Below are 22,274 nucleotides of genomic sequence, written 5' to 3'. Positions count from 1 at the left end.
TGTAGATTAATCGCTATATATATTTTATAACTTACTATCTAGCTCTACCTACGTATTGAGCACTTTTGAAGTAAATACTTAAAGTTTACACATAAATTTATACTCTCGTATATTAATTTTATGTGAGTAAATGAAGTAGTTTTTAGCAAAAGTACCTGTCGTTGACTGGGTTCAAAAACAGCCTACAGAAAATAGACTCTGATTTCTTAAAGTATGATAGGTTATGAAAAGAAAGAGTTGTAAAGAGATAGCTTCGAATTTAGGTGTTATATAGCTGTTTCATTGAGAGAGTCTTATTATAAGTGATGCTTAGAAAGAGTCTTGTTACAAGCGCAGTCTTAGAAGAGAGATGTGTTGTAAGGGTTCTAGAGAGGGATGTTGTGAGAGAGATTGTTCGTTCCGTGTTCGTGTTATGACGATTCATATATATTAAAAATATGTTCATTCTTAGGTTAATAGAAGTGTTGCTATGTGAAGCTCTTAGAGTGAGGAGATAGTGTTCATACAGTCTTAGTGTAGATATGAGATGTAGAATAACATTGTGGATATGAGATGTGTATGTCACGACATTTTATAACACAGACATATAATAACAATTCACTTTACCTTTTTGTAAGAATCACAAACACAAAGACGAGCTTTATCAAAACACATGATGGGTTTATTTCTTCACGACCGGCCGTGGTTTTCTCATCAAGAATTCAAAGCTTCACATATTAGTTTCAAAGTGACCGTCTCGCTTCCTAGACGTTCGAATTCCCAGACCCTCTCTGACTTTCTCACTGACTGTCTCTCTAACTAACTAACTCTCACTTCCTATAAATCCATGCATGTCCGGCCACGTGAGCAAAATTCACGTGTTTCAACATGCGCGACTTTGCACGTTTCCGACATTATGATTTCCCAATAACCTATTTTTTCTTTGATGTTTTTACAAAGGAATTCAACCTACATATCTAATTTATTTAACCCATATTTTATTATCCACATTCTTTCTAAATTTTGAATAGTTTATTTATTATTTATTTCATCAGAATTCACAATATACTGGACATTCCATTTAAACCTATTGTTCTTTAAAACTTATATCCAAGGTTCGATTTCTGCTTTCTCTCATTTTATTTTCATTTTAAGTAATCTCTCTATTTTTTATACTTACATGAAAAGGGGACAGCCCTTATCATGTAACATAGGGGTATCAAAACCAAAACAAAATATGATGAAAGAAAAAGAAAATAGATAAACACCATAATTTATTATACCATACCTGTTCACACTGAAACACTTATCACAATATTCTGTGGATCTATATTAAAAAAACCTTGTTAAACATTGTGACATATTTCCATTCTATGGAGGTCAGGCGCGAACGAACACCCCATAATTTAATTATACCATATTTCCTCAAACTGAAACATAATTATCAAAGTACACTTACGCAGATAGATATTAAAAGTTTGTGCCTATTTCCATTCTATGAAGGCCAGGCGCGAACGCAGACCCCACCATTTTATTATACCATCCCTATTTAAGTTAAAACATAGAAGTATTCTTATGTACATCTATATCAAAAACATTTGTAAACGTTTTATTTTAAATTTTTTAAATGTTTTATTTCTATACATTGTTGACCAGGCGCGTACGCAGACCCCACAATTTTAATGAACCACTGTTCTTCCAGATCAAACATATCCATTCCTGTGTCTCGATACATATTCTATCATTATATGTGATCAGCTTTCTATAATAGTCAACCATATAGGAGCCTATTCGTGACCAGACACACACAGACATTCAGCTTTATATATATATATATATATATATATATATATATATATATATATATATATATATATATATATAATATATATATATATATATATATATATTCATTGATATATATATTCATTTTTATATATATATATCATTCATACATGTATATATATATATATATATATATATAGTGGAAATGGTAATTAATAAAAACTGAAGAAAGTGCTCAATACTGCTGTAGAGCAAATATGCGTTTTATTTTTTATTACCGTATCTTTCTTTTAAGTTACATTATTGTTTCAGCTACCCGGCCGATAGAGGTTGAAAGGGGTTTCTACCGTCTTTGTGGAAATCCTCTCTGAGGAAGCAATTTTGTTCGGCAAAAAAAAACAATGACTATATATATATATATATATATATATATATATATATATATATATATATATATATAATATAAAATTGAATGTGTGTGTGTGTGTGGTCACGAATAGTTCAGTTTGAACAGGTATGGTATAATAAATTATGGGGTTTATATATTTTATTTTTGCTTTCATTATATTTTGCTTTAGTTTTGATACCCCCAAGTTCAACCCAAATTTATAACCCTTCCTTTTCATAACCCAGTCAACGACGGGTACTTTTGCTAGTATATATATATATATATATATATATATATATATATATATATATATATATATACATTGTTGTTACAATTGTTATACGGTACAACATTTTTACATAGCTTAAAAAATAACAAATAGAGAAACACTAAGGATCCCTTTCGCCAATAAACCCATCAGAAGTTAATCTATGGATTACAAATTACAAAAATTAAAATAATTAAAAATATATAAAACATTATCACGTAAAAAGCATCTCCCTTAACATAATCTAATTCATGAATTTAATAGCTGTCGATGTTGGTCGAACATTACATTTACAGACAACATATCCAGTCAGAAATGTGACTGAATAATCGACGTTGCTTTCCCCTCTCTTGAAATCTGCCATTGGTCAACATCTTGAAAATCCAACATTTTTTTTTTAGTTTCATACTCGGCTGACTTTCAAAATCATTTCGATCTTCTTATGTAAACCTTCTCTTTGTCGATAGAAATAATTCATTGAATCTTAACCATGGATATATTTTACTCTCACTCAACCCCTCATATTTGTACATATATTTTACTTACTTGTACATTTGCATTCGAATGATTTTTACCCCTAAATAAAAAATTTACACGCATTTAGTCGTTGCTTTTTACGTGGTAATCTTTTTAAAAAACCATGTCTAATTTGAATCCAATGATAAACTCTTGATGAGTTTTTGTGGAGAAAGGGATCACTAGGAATTATCTGTTCGTTATTTCAAAGCCTTATATATATATAATTATAATAATGACATATTGAAAAATAAATACTATTAATATAAATAAACAAAATTAGATGTAATCATTTTCATTTTCGTGACTGTCTTTTCTCCACCCTCTGCTTTAGTTTTTTCCCCCCTTAACCTTCTCCTTTTGCGTTTGCTTTCAAAATTGGGAGTATTTACACAGGTAAAATTCTTGCCCTATGTTCTTAAACAGACTGATACCTTCCACACAGAAGACCACCTCCCAGGAACTCAATATGGTTTTAGAGCCAACAGGGGTACCACGGACATGGTCTTCGTCCCCAGACAACTGCAAGGGACGTGTCGTGAACAAAACAGGGGACTCTACATAACGTTTTGGATCTGACCAAGGCATTTGACACAGTGGGCAGGAAGGGGCTTTGGCTGATTTTGGCGCGCCTCGTCTGCCCCCCCCCCCCTTCCAGCTTCTCAGCATGATAGTTCAGTTGCATGAGGACCAGAGCGGTCAAGTCAGAGTAAAAACAACCTCTCCTCATCGTCAATGGCGTAAAACAGGGATGCGTTCTGGCACCGACTCTGTTCAGCATCTTCTTCAGCATGATACTCAAGCAGGCGACCTAAGATCTTGACGATAACGATGCTGTCTACATTCGCTATCGCCTCAACGGGAGTCTGTTCAACAACCACATAAAGACTCTCGAGCAACTGCTCCGAGACCTCCTCTTTGCCACGCTACCCTTGTTGCCCACACCGGAAGAGACTTGCAGCGCCTCACATTCTGCTTTGCAAAGGCTCAGCTCTTCGGACCCGAGGTCAACTCGAAAAAGTCGGAAGTCCTCTACCAGCCAACTCCCAACCTCCTGTACGGCTCTGGGTCGTGGACAATTTACCGCCACCAATTACGACTCCTCGAGCGCTTTCATCTGCGCTGTCTCCGCAGCATTCTCAAAGACCACTGTTGAGGTCATCGAGCGGGCGAAATTCACCAGCATCGAGGCCATGCTGCTGAAGTCACAGCTACGCTGGGTCGCGCACGTCTCCAGAATGGAAGATCATCGCCTGCCCAAGTCATATATGGCGAACTCTCTACTGGCCGTCGTGACAGAGGTGCACCAAAGAAAAGATATAAAGACTTTCTGAAGAAGTCCCTCAGTGACTTCCATATTGACCACCTCCAGTGGTTTGCTCTCGCTGCTGACCATGATACCTGGCGACGTACTGTTCACCAGGCTGTCGCCTCCTTTGAGATCTCCCGCACAGAGAATCTGCGGAAGAAGCCTGCAGAGAAAGATTCAGGAAGCTTCACCTGACGCGACTTTTGACTGCAGCCGCTGCGGCCAAACCTGCTTGTCCTGCATGGGGCTCGTCAGCCACAAGCGTGCCTGAAGTTGACGTGGACAACTCCCTTCATAGAATCTTCGTTTGCGAAGTACAGCCAAGATGTATAAAAAATAAATAAAAATAAAATAAATAAAATGAAATGAATAAAAGGCGAAGTAAACAAGCAAATAAATAAATAAATGGAAAAAATTTAAGCAAGTAAAAATGAAATAAAGTACGGATACATTAATAAAATAAAATATATATTATCACACGCCAGATTTAATTAAAACCTAAAACCCATCACTATTAAGTCGACTTTGTTGTCTGCGTTGTAGTTTTAACGCATCTTCCTGTTTCATTACCATGGCGCTTTCTCTCTTTTGAAACATTCGTCGTTTTTTTTACACCTTATTTTATTTATTTTTTTTTACAAAGGAATGTTATCCCGAAATATCAAAGACACAAACCAGCACGGTCCCAAAAAGCAAAAGTCTTAATTTACTGATTTTATATGTGTTGTTATATGCTAGGTGTGTCAAAAACTTCGTGAAAAATATTGAATAATTCGACCCCTGTCTTTCCAAGCTAATAACTATTCGAAAAATGTAATTCAAACCCTAAATTTTTTTTCAATTAAAGGAGCAAGGATTAAAGTTTCATTAAAAAACAAAAACAAAAAAAAACAAACAAAAAAAAAACAACGTGGTTTAAAAAAAAGGTTTCAAAATTCTAACTTTACAGGTAAATTTCTAAACAACACTTCTTTTTTTTAAAATTTGAACATATTATTTACTGATCTTTTATCTTCAATTTGTGATATATAAAACTTTGGTTAGTAAATTAATTATTTACTTTTTAATAGACATTTCAAAATGGGGGAGGGGAGTAAAAAAAACGTTTTTCTAAAATATTATATTCGGTATATTGGAAAGAGCATAAAATTTCACATTGACCCTGAAAATATCGTAAATATAGAATCAATAGAAAAGTTTTGATAGGTTTTTAAAGTTTAAAAATTGAAAAATACTGAGCTCGTAAAATTCAATTAATTTCATTACCGTTTTTTTTTTGTTTTTTTTTTTAAATAAAAAATAATATTTCTATTACATTTTATACAACTTTAATAGTTTATTTTGGAAGTATAATCCATAAAGAAAATAAACAACCCACTTTTAAAAGAGAAATTACGAGATGTTTATATTTTATTCTCAGTTTCGTGTTAGGGGTGTAAAAAAATTCCCACAAAAATTCTGATACAGCTAGTTATATGCGACTTTGAACAATAAATAGACGTACGTTATTTCAATATTCAACAAGATTTCCATCTGTTTATTTATTTTTGTTCATTCTCACACCGGTAGTTCACATTGCTATAGCCTTCTAATACACTTACATTTTATTTACCAGCAATGCTTCAAGCAAACTACCTTTCACTTATATATATATATATATATATATATATATATATATATATATATATATATATATATATATATATATATATATATATATATGTTTTAAGAAAAATAGAAAAACCGAATGGAATTATTAAAAAATCAACGTTTCGTCCTTATTTCAGAGGACATCTTCAGGATAATTGAAATAAAAATGTAAGAAAAGAAAAAGTCATAGATCGTGCGAAAAAGACAGTTTTTGAATCCTACCCATGTCGGGAAGGACAAACATGTGTGCGTATGGGAAGATTGGGTTGTTCGATGTCTATATATACACTTTTAAAAATGCGTTAAAATAAATATGTACATTTTTTTTTCTTCTGCAAACCTACTCATTTTCCTGAAACATTCAAGGAAAAACGGCTAGCCAGGATCCGCCCTGATACCTTGCTCTTTGATTATTATTTTCCCTATGCTAGGGGTTAAATGGCAGAAGCCTTTTCTTTGCGTAATAGTATTAGTATTCAATATTAGTGCTGATTCTAAAAGTCTTCTTTTAGCTCTATCTATCACGTATTTAATAATTTTCGCTTGATCTAAATTAAATGAGTGATCGTGTTCTGCACAATGGCAAAAGAGTGCATTTAGGGCGTTACCATTCCTTATATCTCTTCTGTGCTCGTTAAGTCTTAATTTCAATTTTCGTTGTGTTTCACCTATGTACGCTTGTTGACAGTTGTTACATGAGATGGAATATATACCGGCATCGGATGTGAGGGTTTTGGGAGAGTGCTTGGTAGTTTTTAATGTCTGTTTTATGGTTGAGGAAGTTGTTTGTATCAAGTGAAAACCAAGTCTATTAAGAGTGTCGTAGATTTTTGTATTTTTGGTGTGGGTGGGAATGAAAAGATGTCTGTTTAATAGTGAGGTATTTGTTTTATTTTTCTGTGTGTTTATGTTATAGTGTATTTTCGTAGCTTTTTTCTTTGCGTAAGAAATGAAATAGGATGGATACTGTAGTTTTCTTAAAACATTCGTAATATATTGAAATTCATCATTAAGATATTGGGGACTGCATATTCTATATATATATATATATATATATATATATATATATATATATATATATATATATATATATATATATATATATATATATATATATGCACACAGCAGTATTGAGATTTGCGAAAATCTTTTTAATCGGTTTTCGGTCAGAAATTTTGTCCTCAAGGAGTCAATGTTAAACGATTTGACCTTTGAAAACTCTACCAAACTCTCCCACCGATTTCGGGTCTAAACACTTGAAATTTTAAATGTAGGTTACTTGGACATGGATCAAACTTTTAATTTGATTTGAGGGGGTCAAATTGGGGTAAAAGTTAAAATTATGTACCTCTGCGGTCTCTACCAAATTACTCTGCCAATTGCTGGTCTAAGCATTTGCCTTTTTAAATAAAGGGTATTCAAAGATAGGGCAAGCTTTTTAATCGGTTTGGGTCGAAAAATTGAGCTGCCAAGGGGTCAAATTTCAAAAGATTTTACCGTTGCGGTGTCTAGCAAACTACTCAGCCAATTTTCAGTCTACACATGTTAAATTTATACATAACGGGTATTCAGACATGCGGCAAGCATTTTAATCATTTTGGGGCGAAAATTTGTCTGCCAAAAGGTCAAAGTTGAAAGAGTTGTTCTTTGCAGATTCTACCAAATTCCTTCGCCAATTTTGGGTCTAAAGACTTGAAATTTTAGATGTAGGTAACTTGGACATGGGTAAAACTTTGTATTTCTATTTGAGACACAAATAATAAATGTCAAGGGATCAAAATTGGGGTAAAAGTAAAAAAAATAAAACTGACCTCTGCGATCTCTACGAAATTACTCAGACAAATTTTGGTTTAAACATTTGAAATCTTACGTAAGTGTATTCACACGTAGGGCAAGTTATGAACAATACATAGGGCCCGAACAAAGCTGGGTGTAATTGTTAGTGAATTTGTCTAGCTGTGTGTGCGTGTGTGGGCGCGCGTATGTTGGTGCATGTACATTTCCCTATCAAACTACTCTGTTAATTTTCAATCTACAGACTCGAGATTTGACAGAAGAGGTATTGAGATTTGCGAAAATCTTTTAAATCCATTTTCAGCCAGAAATTTGGCTGTCAAGGGGTCAAAGTTCAACAATTTGACCTTTGAAAACTCTATCAAACTTCTCCGCCAACTTTGGGTCTAAACACTTGAAATTTTAGTTGTAGATTACTTGGATATGGGTCAAACTTTTTAATTTGATTTAAGCCCAAAAAATAAATGTTAAGGTATCAAAATTGGAGTCGAAGCTAAAAAATATTGACCTCAACGGTCTCTACCAAATTACAAATCAGCCAATTTTTGGTCTAAATATTTGAAATTTAACATAAAGTGTATTCAGTTTTTTTTGTGCACATAAAGTTATGAACAGCACATAGGACCCGATCAAAGTTGGGCTGAACTGCTAGTATATATATAATAGAAAAATCTTATTACTGAAAATCAATTAAAATTTTCCCCAAAATAAATAAATAAAAAATAAAAAATAAAACAAAACAAACATAAATCTGTAAAGAAGGTGTACAAAATATTTAATTATCTGACAAGGAGTATAAATGAACATGAAAGACTTTATTTCGCGGAGTTTCGAAAATGCAGTTTTCTCATCACAGGAATGAGGTTGTCAAAATCTACAATAAATTTTGCAGTTTAATGCATTAAAAGACAGTGCAAATATGAAAGTCGTTCAATTTTAGGGGGGGGGTATTTTCTCAATAGAGAATAATTTTCAAAATAATAACGTCATTATTTCAGCAGGTTTCGTCCATCCATCCAGCGCGGCGGTAGCAGAGATTGAACTCGCTACACAAGTTTGTAGTGTAATTCAAATCTCGTCGGTAGCTGAATACTTGACAGGTTCTGTACTATTCTGCATAAATACCCAAAGCTCTAATAATAGCTAATTTTCTTTCAGAACAATAAAGTTATGAGTGCGAATTGGCATAAAAACATAAAAAAAGCAAAAACAAGACAAAAAACACCGATAATTTCATAAATATTGGCAAACCAAAAGAGTACCCGATTCAAAGTTAGCAGCAAATGATGTTTAATCAGATTCTGTGCCTAATATTAAACTTTATCAGTAATATAACTCCTGACGAGAATTTCAATTTCCCAAGTTCAATTATGTATTAAATTGTTAGGTGAAAGTACAGAATGAAAAAAAACCCCATCTTCTCCAGTTTAATGATGGTTTTCTAAATAATAATTATAAGTTATTTCAACACGGTAAGTAAGCTGCAGATCATTTAGAAAGCCATCTTTAACTTAGAGGGGGCATTTTGTTAACTATTCTGTACTTTTATCTAACAATTTAAACAGGGAGGTTTTTTTTATAGATCAGGGTTTGATCATTATACACAAATATCTGTTATAAAATTATTATTAAATAAAGCGTTATAATTATTATTGTCCGTGTTTTACAAAAAATGAACCTAACTAAACTGACTTTTTTTTTCCAAACTAGAGCGAAGGAGATTAGCCCTATTTTAAACTAGGAGAATGATAACGTAGAAAGGTCCTTATCTTTTGACTACGGTAGATTAGGGCCTTTCCAGAAGTGCCTTTTTATCTATTTATTCAATTTTGCCATTTTTACCGGTACCATTTTTACCTGGCCAATTTTTCCATGATCATTTTTACCAGTGCCATATTTATCGAGCACTATAGAACACAATTTAAGATTGTAAATTATAGATTACAATAATTTATTGATCGACAGGATACTCAATATTTTTTCTTATGAAGGACTCACCACTTATCAAGGCCCGGAAGCCAATCGAGGATAAGAGTTAATGAGTGTAGAGTAGTCAGTGGAACAATATCGTAGTAATCATTAGTAGTGGGAATTTGGTAAATTGGATTATTTAAAAGGAACAGCTTATCAAGAACTTGTTTACGTTGGATTTGAAGACGACCATATTGTAGTCAGTTGGAAAGCAGAGAAAGGGAAGAGAGTTTCACAGGCGTGCAGTTTAAGAAAAAAGCTTTATCATGGAATCTACGTTTAGGTTTAAACACAGATAAAGAATAGGGGAAATTATTTATAGTGGTTTCAACCAGATGAGTGTTTTTCGTGAAAGTTTGGCGATGGGGAACCATAATTTGGAGCTCAGACGAGTATTTTCCATTAAAAATAACGATAAAGTAGAGTAGGGGGGGTTGATCGCATAGAGTAAAATAACGATAAAGTAGAGACAGACTTGCAACGTCTCTTCTGTGGGGAAGAGGTTGAAGGGAGGAGAAAAAAACATCCCCACTAGGCTCCAAAGTCTATTTTAAACTCTGTCACGAAAGGATAAGTGCTTCTTGCAGCTCCTGCCCAGATGTACAACAGTACTCCATCCTTGGACGTACCTGCTTCTTATAGAGAATTGCATCGGCAATGAGATATCTACTGGATTGGTAGAAGGATCCCATCAGTTTTCCAGTGACTTTGGAAACAAATTTGATGTACATGTTCCGTTTCAGATCAGGAGTAAAAGTTAGATCTAGAAGCTTGTCAAAACGAGACGAGAGCCATTCATTTTAATTGATGCTAGACGGGGATTAGAGTGTTGATGATGTAAAGATAGAAGCTCGGGTTTAGATGCATTAAAAGTAACCAGCCACCTCTTTCCCCATTGCACCACGTGCTCAAGACCAGAGGAGAAAGAATTAGAGAGACCTTGGTCACTTACGGTATTTGAAGCCTTGCCATAGATGGTAGTGTCTTCAGCATAAATGTCTACGAATGATCTTAGGGTATGATTTGGATCATTGATGTAGATCAGGAAGAGAGTTGCGCCCAAGATAGACTGCTGAGGAATTCCAGCATTGTGAGCTTCTGATTTCTGAATTAATACTAAGAGCTTCTTATTTCTGCCCATCAACCACTACTCTTATGAATCTATCAGAGACAAATGATTTACTAATTGAGAAGACATTTCCAGCTATACCGTAACTGGAGATCTTGTGAAGTAGACTTTTATGCCATACTCTATAAAAGTCCTTTGATATGTCAAAAACAACTGCCCTAGAAAGGAAGCCTCCGTCAAGAGATTCGCTAATCCTATGAGATATAACCGTAAGAAAATCTGCTGTAGATCTAGCAAAACGGAAACCATATTGTATATCACTAAGAAGTTTATTTTTGTTGAGTTAGTTGACTACTTCTCTATTTAACACAGATTCCAGCAACTTACTCATGACGCACATGAGACATAGGTCTGTACTGAGAGGGAAATGACCGATCACCTGAATTCTTAAATACTGGATATACTGACAAGGTTTTCCAGGGTGTTGGGAAGCAATTCTCCTTAAGACAGCGCTTAAACAGCTTTGTAAGTATGGGCGCTAGTTCTGGTTGAAGCTTTTTCAGCATTATAATCGGAATACCGTCAGAGCCAGTTGCTTTACTGGAATCAAGGTTTTAATAAGCTTGGCAACGTCACGCACAGATATTTTGTCGCATAGAGTGTTTTCAGATACAGGAGGGAATACGGGGGGGGGTTGATCGCATAGAGTAAAATTAGCTGGAATGTTCTTGGCAAAGAGTTTGGCCTTGTCTAATGCTGCGAGATTACCTCAGGTCCATTAATGATGGTTGGACTAGAGCACACACTTCTGTTCAGGACCCTGTTTGCTATTTGCCAAAATTGGTGGGAACCAAGCCACTGCTCAGCTACTTTAGACTTAACGGACTTGGCATACAACAGTTTCCCGTTCTTTATTACTCTTTTACAGTGGTTGCTGGCAGTCCTGAAAACGGCTTTAGTCTCAGTACATCTATTATATTGGAAGCAATAGAAAAAGTGATTTTTGTGCGCAATAGCAACATCACATTTTAGAGAGAACCTCGGTTGGCTGGTAGGTTATGGCTATATTTTTTTGAAGAGTATGAAGCAGTGTATAGCTACAATCGACTTCCGTCAGGTCTGATATTATAGAGGACACATTCATTTTAAACATGGAACGCACGAAAACTATCCCAGTCAGCCACAGAGTCTTGATATACTGTACGATTGAGAGGTACGTCTGAAGTTTTATTACATTTCGTTTTTATCTTAACTGATACAACTGAGTGGTCGGAATGTCCCAGTGGAACCAGAACGGAAGATGAACATAGCTCCGGGCAAGTTGTGAGAAAAAGGTCTAGGAGACTTTTATGTTGACCATCAGTGTAGGGCACGGGGGGTGGGTACGTGAACAATCTGAGTTAGGTCATAAGCAATGTAGAAACCGTGATAGAACTCCCACCCATCTTCTGTTTTGTTTGAATGGGCCAGCCATTCCACATTGTGAACATTGAAGTATCCATAGACGTGAACGCAATCCTGAAGCACATATAGGGTAATTTAGGATCTTCTCTGGAGATGTTTCTACCACATTGAAGGCCATCTCTAATGTAAGAACATATTCCATGAAATGCCGATCTTGGAGGTTAGATTTGAATGTTAAGTTAGAGTATCCTATAATTACGAACTCATCTAGTCTAGTCGATCCAATGCCAGTTTCGTTTAGGTATAATCGGTCTGGTTTAGTCTCCTGTAATTGGGTTTCAACCTCTGATACGTTGGAACGTAGACCCCTGGTGTTGGAGGAGACATGGTAGTGGGAGTCTACGTTGGAAGTTGAAGTACTGGGCTTAATGGTGTATTTTTTCAGGAAATTTTTTATGATAGAATTTTGGTCGACAGACACGGTAAGAACAGGACAGAGAGGAAAAATAAGGGAGAAAAAGAAACAAAGAAATATATTTTTTCTAGCTCATGATAAGGTAAAGCTGTGACAATTACCAACTAATATGACATCGAGAAGCCCCAACAGAAGCTATTGCATGATCCATAATCTATTCACCAATTGGCAATACAGCAGCCCCAGTACCTCGCACCTATTGATACAACAGCCTCCTTAGTGGTTAGGATCCCTGACTATCACGCGGATAATGCCAGGTCAGTTAAAACGTTTTCCTCCAGCACCCTTATTAGTGACATGGTTACAAGGATAGACATAGAAACAAAAAATTTCCGACATCCCAGACGACTACTCACGCAAAATAATGCCGACCTAGAATACAGCTTTTAATTCTCCCTTTGTCAAAACAAAATCACTCATTCTAAATGAGGACTAAGGGACAAATTAAGAGAAGCGAGAGTTACGGGAGCTGCCGATAACGCATTCACAATGCATTAATCCGCGTTTCAAAGGAATGTGTTCTTCTCTTCATATATATATATATATATATATATATATATATATATATATATATATGTATAGAGAATAAATGACAAAAAGTTATATCCCAAAGTTCATGATGTTGACCATCTTATAATTTATTCCTTTAATCCAGTTGACTTATACAATTCTTAACAGTATCTGTTTCGTCACGCAAAATCAATCACTTAATTATTATATTAATCAATGACTCCATTATACCCTTAACTCATCAGAAGAAATAGCAACGATCACTCCGTCAAAAGGAATTGAAATGTGATTTGACATGGTAAAATTCCGAAAATTGGAAGAGAAGTTGCAGTTACCTTTATATTTTTCCATTACGCCATATTGAATTTTTATAAAACAAAGTCATTAAACCCAACTTTTCGTACTAACAATTTTAATTAATTTATGAATCTTTTACCGAAATGTTCTATTTAATAATTAGTAAATTTATGAATTCTAAGCTTTGTATACATACTTATGAAAATAATATCAACAAATTACAAACTAATGTACATGTTTGTATACACGAAACTAAACTAAGCTAAATAAATACGATTGATAATTTCAGTAAGTTATCATAACTAAACAACTGATCCAAATTGAAAACCATACATAATTCAAATCTATTAACTATTATAATCAAGCTTATCAATCCTTATAATTATGATTTTTTACGTTTTGTTTAATTTAAAAATAATCTGAAAATTATTTTATATCCTAATTGTCAATAATTAAATTAACTTAATAAAGTGAGGCAGAGTTACCCCCCCTTGGAACAAATCTAACGAAATTAACTTTACTTATATTTATTAATTTTTATTTTCACAATGTATAGACTTCCAAATTCAACTAATAATTAATTTTTAATTTTAATATAGTTTTAATGTCTTTCACTCAATATTATTTTAAAAGAATTAAATCGATTTATATTATAAATTAATTCACTAATTTTTCCAATACAAAATGTTAGTATTACAGATTATGTCAATCGAAAATCATAAGTTATTAAGTTATACTTCATATCCGCTAATGTTGAAGTGTAAATTAATTAGTTACTTCCATTTACTTAAAATTTTTATTTACTTATTTATATATTTATTCATATTATTATCAATATCAGCACCATCATTATTATTTATATTGAAAGAAATATTTTTAATTTTTACATTTCACAAACATAACTCAATTCTACGTACAGCAATCTATTTTTAATAAACATTTTACGAAATTATTCTTTATTTAAGCATAATTTTTATCATTGCATATATCCTAATTTTCTAATAAGTATGTTTCAGATTTTCTACCTTCGATAACATGTTATTTTAATTATAATTAAATAAATGTATATTTAAGTTAAAACTAATTCTAATTTTAATTCAAGTTAATAAGATTTATAAATATTGTTTAGACCTAAAAATTATAGATTATATCCAACCCAGGTGTTCCTTATACTTTAAACCCCCTCTCCTATGTACCTTAATTAAATCTTATTTTTTATTAATTTTTTATTTATTTATTTAATTTTTAATTAAATTTAACTAATAATTCCGAAATGAATTTATAGACGTCAATTTAATGAGTATATATATTTAAAAATCTATAGTTTAGCTTAGTAGATTTACAATAGATATATCTTATTATAACTATACATGAAGTTATGTAGAACAATTATATATAGTTTTTTTGGTAAGCACGGTCTCCTCATCAGGAAATTTAGGAGGATTTTTATTGAATTTAAAAGACACCATAAATAAACCTAGCATTAAAAGTAAGGCAGATGAATCTTTTAGTTTTTCTTTTTTTGAAATCAGGAACTGTGTTTAAAGTAGTCATTTAGATGTTTGCTATAGCTTTTTATTTTATTGAATATATATATATATATATATATATATATATATATATATATATATATATATATATATACAGTAGAACTGCGGGATACGGCATTAAAATTAGTAATAAAATACAGTACAGTATATAATACATATGTATATAATCAAATAACATTATAAATAAAACCGAAAGGCGGGGTAAATACCGTAACAAGGGGGCAGAAAAAACATCGTATTCCACATTGTAACATGAAAAAAAAAAGTATCCTATGGTCATCGCATCTCGGAGTCCTACTGTATATATAGTGCGTCAGAGTACGTAGAAAGGAAATCCATAAAGTGCTCATCGCAAGAATGTGAGAACTACTATCTAAATTATTCAGTTAAAATGTATACGTTACATTTTCCCAAACTGTAGCGTGGTTTTAAAGTCATGCATCGACGTAATAACACGCTTGTTTTTTAATTCAATTATTTTGGGGAGTGACTGCAATTAGTTGTTTTTGCTTTACATATCTCCATTTCCTTTTTATCTGTTTTCTTCTTTGCCATTTCATATAATCAGCTTTCCATTAGTTGTTTTTAACAACGTGCATTATTTCTGAGAAGTTACTTATGATCTTCCGCTACTCAACGAAACATGTGTAAAACGTGCTATAAGTAAAATCTAGGCGTCTGCATAAAAAAATACTAGCCAAAAATTAAAGGTGAGATTTAAGTCATTTTGGAATGATAACTAATATTGTATACGATCTTAAGGGGAAAATTCACTTTAATTGAACTTTTAGAAATAGTATATACTTGTTTATAATCGAAGAATATATATATATTTACTAGAAGGTCACTCGTCGTTGCCCGGTTGTAAAATACGCATACATATATATTTTAATTAATGCATATTTCTTATTTATTATAAAACGAAATACCGTAGGTATTAAACATGGCGTTTAATTCCTTAAAAGAAATGAAGTAGAAAAAACGGAAAAGAATTGACACCTATGTATACGATTATTATGTTTTTCTAAACAGTAACGAATTGTAAGTAAAAAAAAAAATACTTGAGATGAAATCGAAACCAAAACTTAAAGACATTGAATCAGGTACGATAATTATTAGACAATTTCAGACGATCTTTAAAAAGTGTTTTCAAATTAACTTATACTTAACATAGTTACCAAACAGATAAAAATTCGATAACCCCCCCCACGAACTAATTTTTCAAATTTGACCCCTTAATAGCCTTTTTTTTTTTCGGCGAAAATCGATTAAAACTTTTTCCAGATGTATGAACATTCTATATACTAAATTTCAAGTCTGTAGATAAACAATTTGTTGAGTATAAAGGTTGAGCAGTGTCCTTTTACACACATTCGAACCTGCTAATTTTAATACTCGAATTTTTAATCGACCTATAGTTTAATCGACTTTCCATCGACTTTATATATTTTAACTGACCATCACCTAACGCGGTTTAATGTATATTTTACTTTGCACTTTTTCATTTCCATTTTCGCTCCTTCTCACTTTTATTTCCTCAACAGCCTAAGATGATTCGTGGACGAATCGAAAGCCCACGTGACAGTAACAACTATGAAACCTTCATTAATATTTTCGATTTTGATATGAGAAAGATTATACGGAAAATCGAAAAAAGAAAAAAGAATCATCAAGCAAAGTATCTCCATTGCATTTAATAATGTTTGCTTGAATATATATATATATATATATATATATATATATATATATATATATATATATATATATATATATATATCAAGGATTGTGCATTTTTAACGTACTTAAAGAAATAAACGTCAAGATGGTCAACACCTTGAAATTTAGAATATACTGACTGATATGAATAAAAAGTGAAATATAATTGAATAAACATATTTCCCCATATATTTGTTGCCTACATAATCCCCGAAGTTAAGCAACAACAAGGCTGGCTAGTACCAGATAAGTGACCATTTTGAGAATGCTAGGCGTCGTATGTGTTGAAAACAACTCCTGCATCTAGTATTTCGCTTAGTCTACCATAGGTGAATCAACAAGGAGGTTAATTAACAAGAAATTGTCGAGAGAAATTATCGTATTTTTAGCAAAATGCGTAGTTATTTATCAGTTTTTTTTTTTCTTTTTTGTATCGATTCTTCAAAGTATTGCCTATTTAATGGTATATTAGCAATATTGAACTAATTAAAACAAAAAAATTATAAATTTATTTTTCAAAGATTTAAAAGTAATGTTTTTCGAAAAAAAACATGAAAATATATAAACTTTTTTGCTAATCTGAAAGATATTAATTCAACAATTTCATACTTCAAAACACAAAAGGTGAAAAATAAAGCACATTCAAAATTCGGATTTTCAACCTTAAAATTTGATACGTGCGCAGATGTTTTTTTTTTGTTTTGTTTTATTTTCAATCCTAACCCTCCCCACAATACAATATATTTTGTTCAGTTTCGGCTGATTTTTTAAGCATATTTGTAGCCACAAATAAAAAAGGGAGTTTTTTTGTAGGCAAATATATATATATATATATATATATATATATATATATATATATAAATATCGATTATGAACAAAATGTACAGCAATGTAAAGTTCATTCGTTACTTAATAATCGGTGAAAATTTCGTATTGATTGGATAATTACTTGATTCTTGATGGATTTTTAAGAGAGACTTCGTCAATAAATACTTACTCCCTCATCCGTTTTGGCGGTGCCTAATATATATTCTATCAATTTTATTAGTACCAATTCTCACCGACTGTTGATCAGAATTTAACAAATAAAATCTCGTTGGAAAGCTAAGTACCTGAATTAGGTAGTTGGCTATGTGACATTTCCCCATAAGGTCGCACATTAAGGGGATCATCCATCATCCGGAACCTATTTTTGGCATTTTTTTACAGCCATAAAATGTTTCAATCGTAATCATTTGTTTTGCTAGTTTTGCATATGAATTACAAAATATCTGATATTTCCCCAAAACTCTTGTCTAAATAGAGGGGGAGACTAAAACTTGCTGCTTTGATTTCAAATGATCCGAAATAACAACAAAGGGAGACTTGATTCTAAATATTTCTCATATGTTATATATCCCCTCTTGAAGTAAATTTCAGTGTATAAGGATTATTTAATACATAATCGTACCCTATTTCCAAAAGAGGCGAGATATAACATATAAGAAACATCTGACATCAATTGAAATGAATGGCCGTCGAGTTTGGGAGGCTCCACGTTTTGACAATCTTCTGGGCTTGACCTTTACTCCTAATCTGAAATGGAATACGTACATCAGATTCGTTGCCAAGGTCGCTGGGAAAATGGTTCGATCCAGTAGATATCTACCTGCTGATGCAATTCTCTATCTATATAATTGTCAGTTACATCCAAGGATGAAGTATTGCTGTCAAATCTGGACCGGAGCTGCTAGGAAGACCTTATCCTGCGTTGACAGAGTTCAGAATAGACTTCGTAGCCTAGTGGGGATGCCCTTTTCTCTTCCCAGCACTATATTTCTCATAGAGGAAACGTTGCGAGCCTGTCACTGTTTTATCGTTATTTTCATACCAAGTGCTCGTCTGAGCTCAAATCCATGGTCACCCTCCACCAAACATTCACGAGAAACACTCGTTTGGTTGTAAACAATATCAATAATTTCTCCCACTCTTTATCTGCACCTAAACCTAAACGTAAATTCCATGAACAAAGATTCTTTCTAAGAACTGCACACCTGTGGAACTATCGTTCGATTACCTGCTTTCCAGCTGACTACAATATGACCGTCTTCAAGTCCAATATAAAAAAGTTCTTGATAAGCCTTTCCCTTTAAGTAATCCAATTTACCAAATTTACACTTCTAACGATTACTATGATATTGTCCTTTTGATTACTGTATACTCTTTAACCCTCATCCTCGAGTGGCCTCTGGGCTCTGGTAAGTGATGATTTCTTTGTAAAATGTAGTGATAATACGCCGATACATGCCATTAAAACTACACTACGGCTTGGGAACATGTAACGTATTAATTTTAAATGAATAACACTGGTCAACAACAAATTTGGTGTCTCACTTTTGTAAGCTGATTTTGGACAATTTTGATGTGCTGAATCTAAAAGTAACACTCTTTTTGCTGGGTCAGGTCGACATTTTAAGCTATCGTTAATTTTCTATTTTTTAACTTTTAAATACCCGAGAAAGGTCCAACAGAATATTAACCATTTACCGTTTAAAGTTCTATTACCTGAACAAATTAAAATTTTTTAGCACTAGCAATAGAAAGAAGAAAGCATTTGAATAAACAATTTTTGATTAAAGTTTTGCGATTTTTATGCGATATTTAAAGATAAGATAAGACTTTATTTGGCCCATACGGGAATTCAATGGTAAAACTTGTTATTAAAACACACCAACATATGAAAGCAGACGAGAAGGTAAGTCTTACGTATTGGTTCTGTGTGTTTCAGAGTCAAATTATTTCCTTACTGTGCGATTAAAACTGTTCGCAGGACATAGATATAATTGTGCCGAATTTTTTTGATACAGACTTTAAATTTCATGGAGACAACGTACACAAATTTAATTTTTAATTTTTTTCAGGTATACAATGGCGACTCGAAGAATGTGTGTAAATAAGCCAGATGTTTTTTGCTATGTTTGTGGTGAATACACACTTGCACCAAATCGCAATACTGTCACCACCTTTATCAAGCGCGTTTACTATGCATATTTTGGCATGAAGCTCGGCGATCAAGACAAAAGTTGGGCACCTCACATGGTTTGCAAAAGATGCACAGAGCATCTCCGTCAATGGAGCAAAGACACGCGAAAGTCCATGAACTTTGGCATCCCCATGATTTGGCGAGAGCCTTCAGATCATGCAACCGATTGCTACTTTTGTGCTATCAATGTCATGGGGATTAACAGAAAAAATCGCACAACACTGGAGTATCCCAATCTGCCGTCAGCTATGCGCCCTACTCCTCATAGTGAAGAAATTCCCGTACCTGTATTTGAAGATACAAGTATTGAAGAAAGCAGCAGTAGCCAGGATGCATTGCCACTACCGATGATCATCATGATGCATCCTTTCCCGATGACAATGATGAGCAGCCAAAATTGTTTTCCCAAAACGAACTAAACGATCTTGTTCGCGATTTAAATTTGTCAAAAGACTCTGCCGAACTTCTTGCATTTCGTTTAAAGGACAAGAACATGCTAAATGGTAAAGTTAAGGTAAGTTTCTTCTGTACCAGGCACCAGGAATTTTGAAGATATTTTGCTCAAGAAAAAGAATTAGTCTATTGCAATGACATAGTAGAGCTACTGAAACATCTCGGCGTACCTGAATACAAATCAGAGGACTGGCGACTTTTTATCGACAGCAGCAAAAGGTCTTTTAAATGTGTGTTGTTACACAATGGAAATCCATTTGCATCTGTGCCATTGGCACATTCGACAACATTAAAAGAACAGCATGAAGCAATTAAGTACGTCCTAGAAAAAATTTCTTATAACCAACATAAATGGCTGATTTGCGTTGACTTAAAAATGGTCAACTTCTTGCTTGGTTCAAAGTCTGGATTTACCAAATACCCATGCTTTTTATGCCTCTAGGATAGTAGGGATCGTACTCAACATTACGTGAAAAAAGAATGGCCAGTTGGTGAAGAGCTTGCAATTTGTAGAGCAAAAAATCTGATAAACAAGCCTCTAGTTGACAGGGGACGTATTTTATTTCCTCCACTGCACATAAAGCTCGGTTTGATGAAGCAATTCACAAAAGCCCTGGATAAAGATGGACGGTGTTTTCAGTTTCTGTGTAAAACCTTCCCCAATTTGTCAATTGAAAAATTAAAAGCTGGTATTTTTGATGGTCCTCAAATTAGGCAGCTGATCAAAAACTCTCCCGCGTTTGAGGAGACCATGAATCCTGTTGAGCAACAAGCGTGGAATTGCTTTGTTCAGGTCGTGATGAATTTCCTAGGCAACACAAAAGCAGAGAACTATAAAGATATAGTAGCAAACATGTTAGTGGCCTTTAGGAACCTTGGCTGCAATATGAGCATAAAAATGCACTAACTGTACTCGCACATGGACCGCTTTCCCAAAAATCTTGGCTCTTTAAGCGATGAGCATGGAGAGCGCTTTCACCAGGACTTGAGAGAAATGGAATCACGCTACCAGGGAAAATGGGACATGGTGATGATGGCGGACTACTATTGGAATTTAAAAAGAGATGTGCAAACACCAAAACATTCGCGACAATCAAAAAAACGAAAATTTATACCGTAATAATGCAAACATTAAGTTTTCATTTTTAGTTACATGTCCTGTACATGAAGTGTACATGATTCTTTGTTAGAATACAGCAATTTTATCATAAAAAACTGACATTTTGTCATTGAAACATCATTAGTAAATCTTGAAAACATTGTTTTAAAAAATGTAAGTCGCATAATTTTAAATTCAAATTTACAAAAAAATTTGACCTCCGAGAGCAAAATGGATGTTATTTCTAGATTTAGCATGGCAAAAAATATAGTAAATCAGTTAAAAAATGTCAGACACCTTTTAAAAAGTTTCTTTTTGTTGACCAGTGTAATTTGTATAGAAACTCTCACATTCTTGCGATGAGTACTTTATTGATTTCCGGTCAACGGACTCCGACGAACTATATATAAAGTGGAACCCCTGGATACGGTAGTCCTGGGATACGTTTTTTCAGGTTACGATGTGGAATACGATGTTTTTCCGGCCCCTGGTTACGGTATTTGCCCCACCTTATGGCGTTATTTAATTCTATACATTCATATTATATACTGTGCATAATATAATATCGTATCTCAGGGTTCTACTAATATATATATATATATATATATATATATATATATAGATAGATAGATAGATAGATAGATATAGATATTTAGCAACTTCACATCATACTGAAGCACTTTCTTACTTAAGCAGATTACCTTATCAATAATAATAATAATAATAATAATAATAATAGTTATTTATCCTTTATCCCATTAGTATTAATTAGTAAATGATAGTTATTTACCTTTTACCCCATTAGTAGTAGCAGTAATAGTAGTAGTAGTAGTAGTAGTAGTAGTAGTACTAATAATATAATAATAGTTTTCTTTTATTCCATTAGTAATAATTATACACTAATAGATATTTACCTCTTATTCCATTATTTATAATAATAAGTTAATTGTTATTTATCTTTTTATAGCAATAATAATAATAATAATGATAATAATAATAATATTTATTTATCTTTTATT

At 33.0% G+C, this 22,274-nt stretch overlaps 1 protein-coding gene across 1 annotated transcript in view; it reads left to right on the top strand.

The window, feature by feature from the left end:
- The window catches only part of LOC145297076 (uncharacterized), a 30,200-nt gene extending 8,266 nt beyond the window's left edge, over window positions 1-21,934 (top strand). The window contains exon 2 of the mRNA XM_080143306.1: window positions 19,582-21,934. Within this exon, the coding sequence (XP_079999432.1) occupies window positions 19,589-20,122 (534 nt within the window). The 5' untranslated portion in view covers window positions 19,582-19,588 and the 3' untranslated portion in view covers window positions 20,123-21,934. The remainder of the gene's footprint in view (window positions 1-19,581) is intronic.
- The last annotated feature ends 340 nt before the right edge of the window (window positions 21,935-22,274 follow it).

This window comes from Euprymna scolopes, chromosome 17 (genome assembly GCF_053919585.1).
Source record: "Euprymna scolopes isolate OS-2025 chromosome 17, ASM5391958v1, whole genome shotgun sequence".
NCBI classification, from domain to species: domain Eukaryota; kingdom Metazoa; phylum Mollusca; class Cephalopoda; order Sepiida; family Sepiolidae; genus Euprymna; species Euprymna scolopes.
The sequence above is the reverse complement of the archived record's forward strand: the minus strand, read 5'-3'. Positions and strand labels throughout refer to the sequence as shown.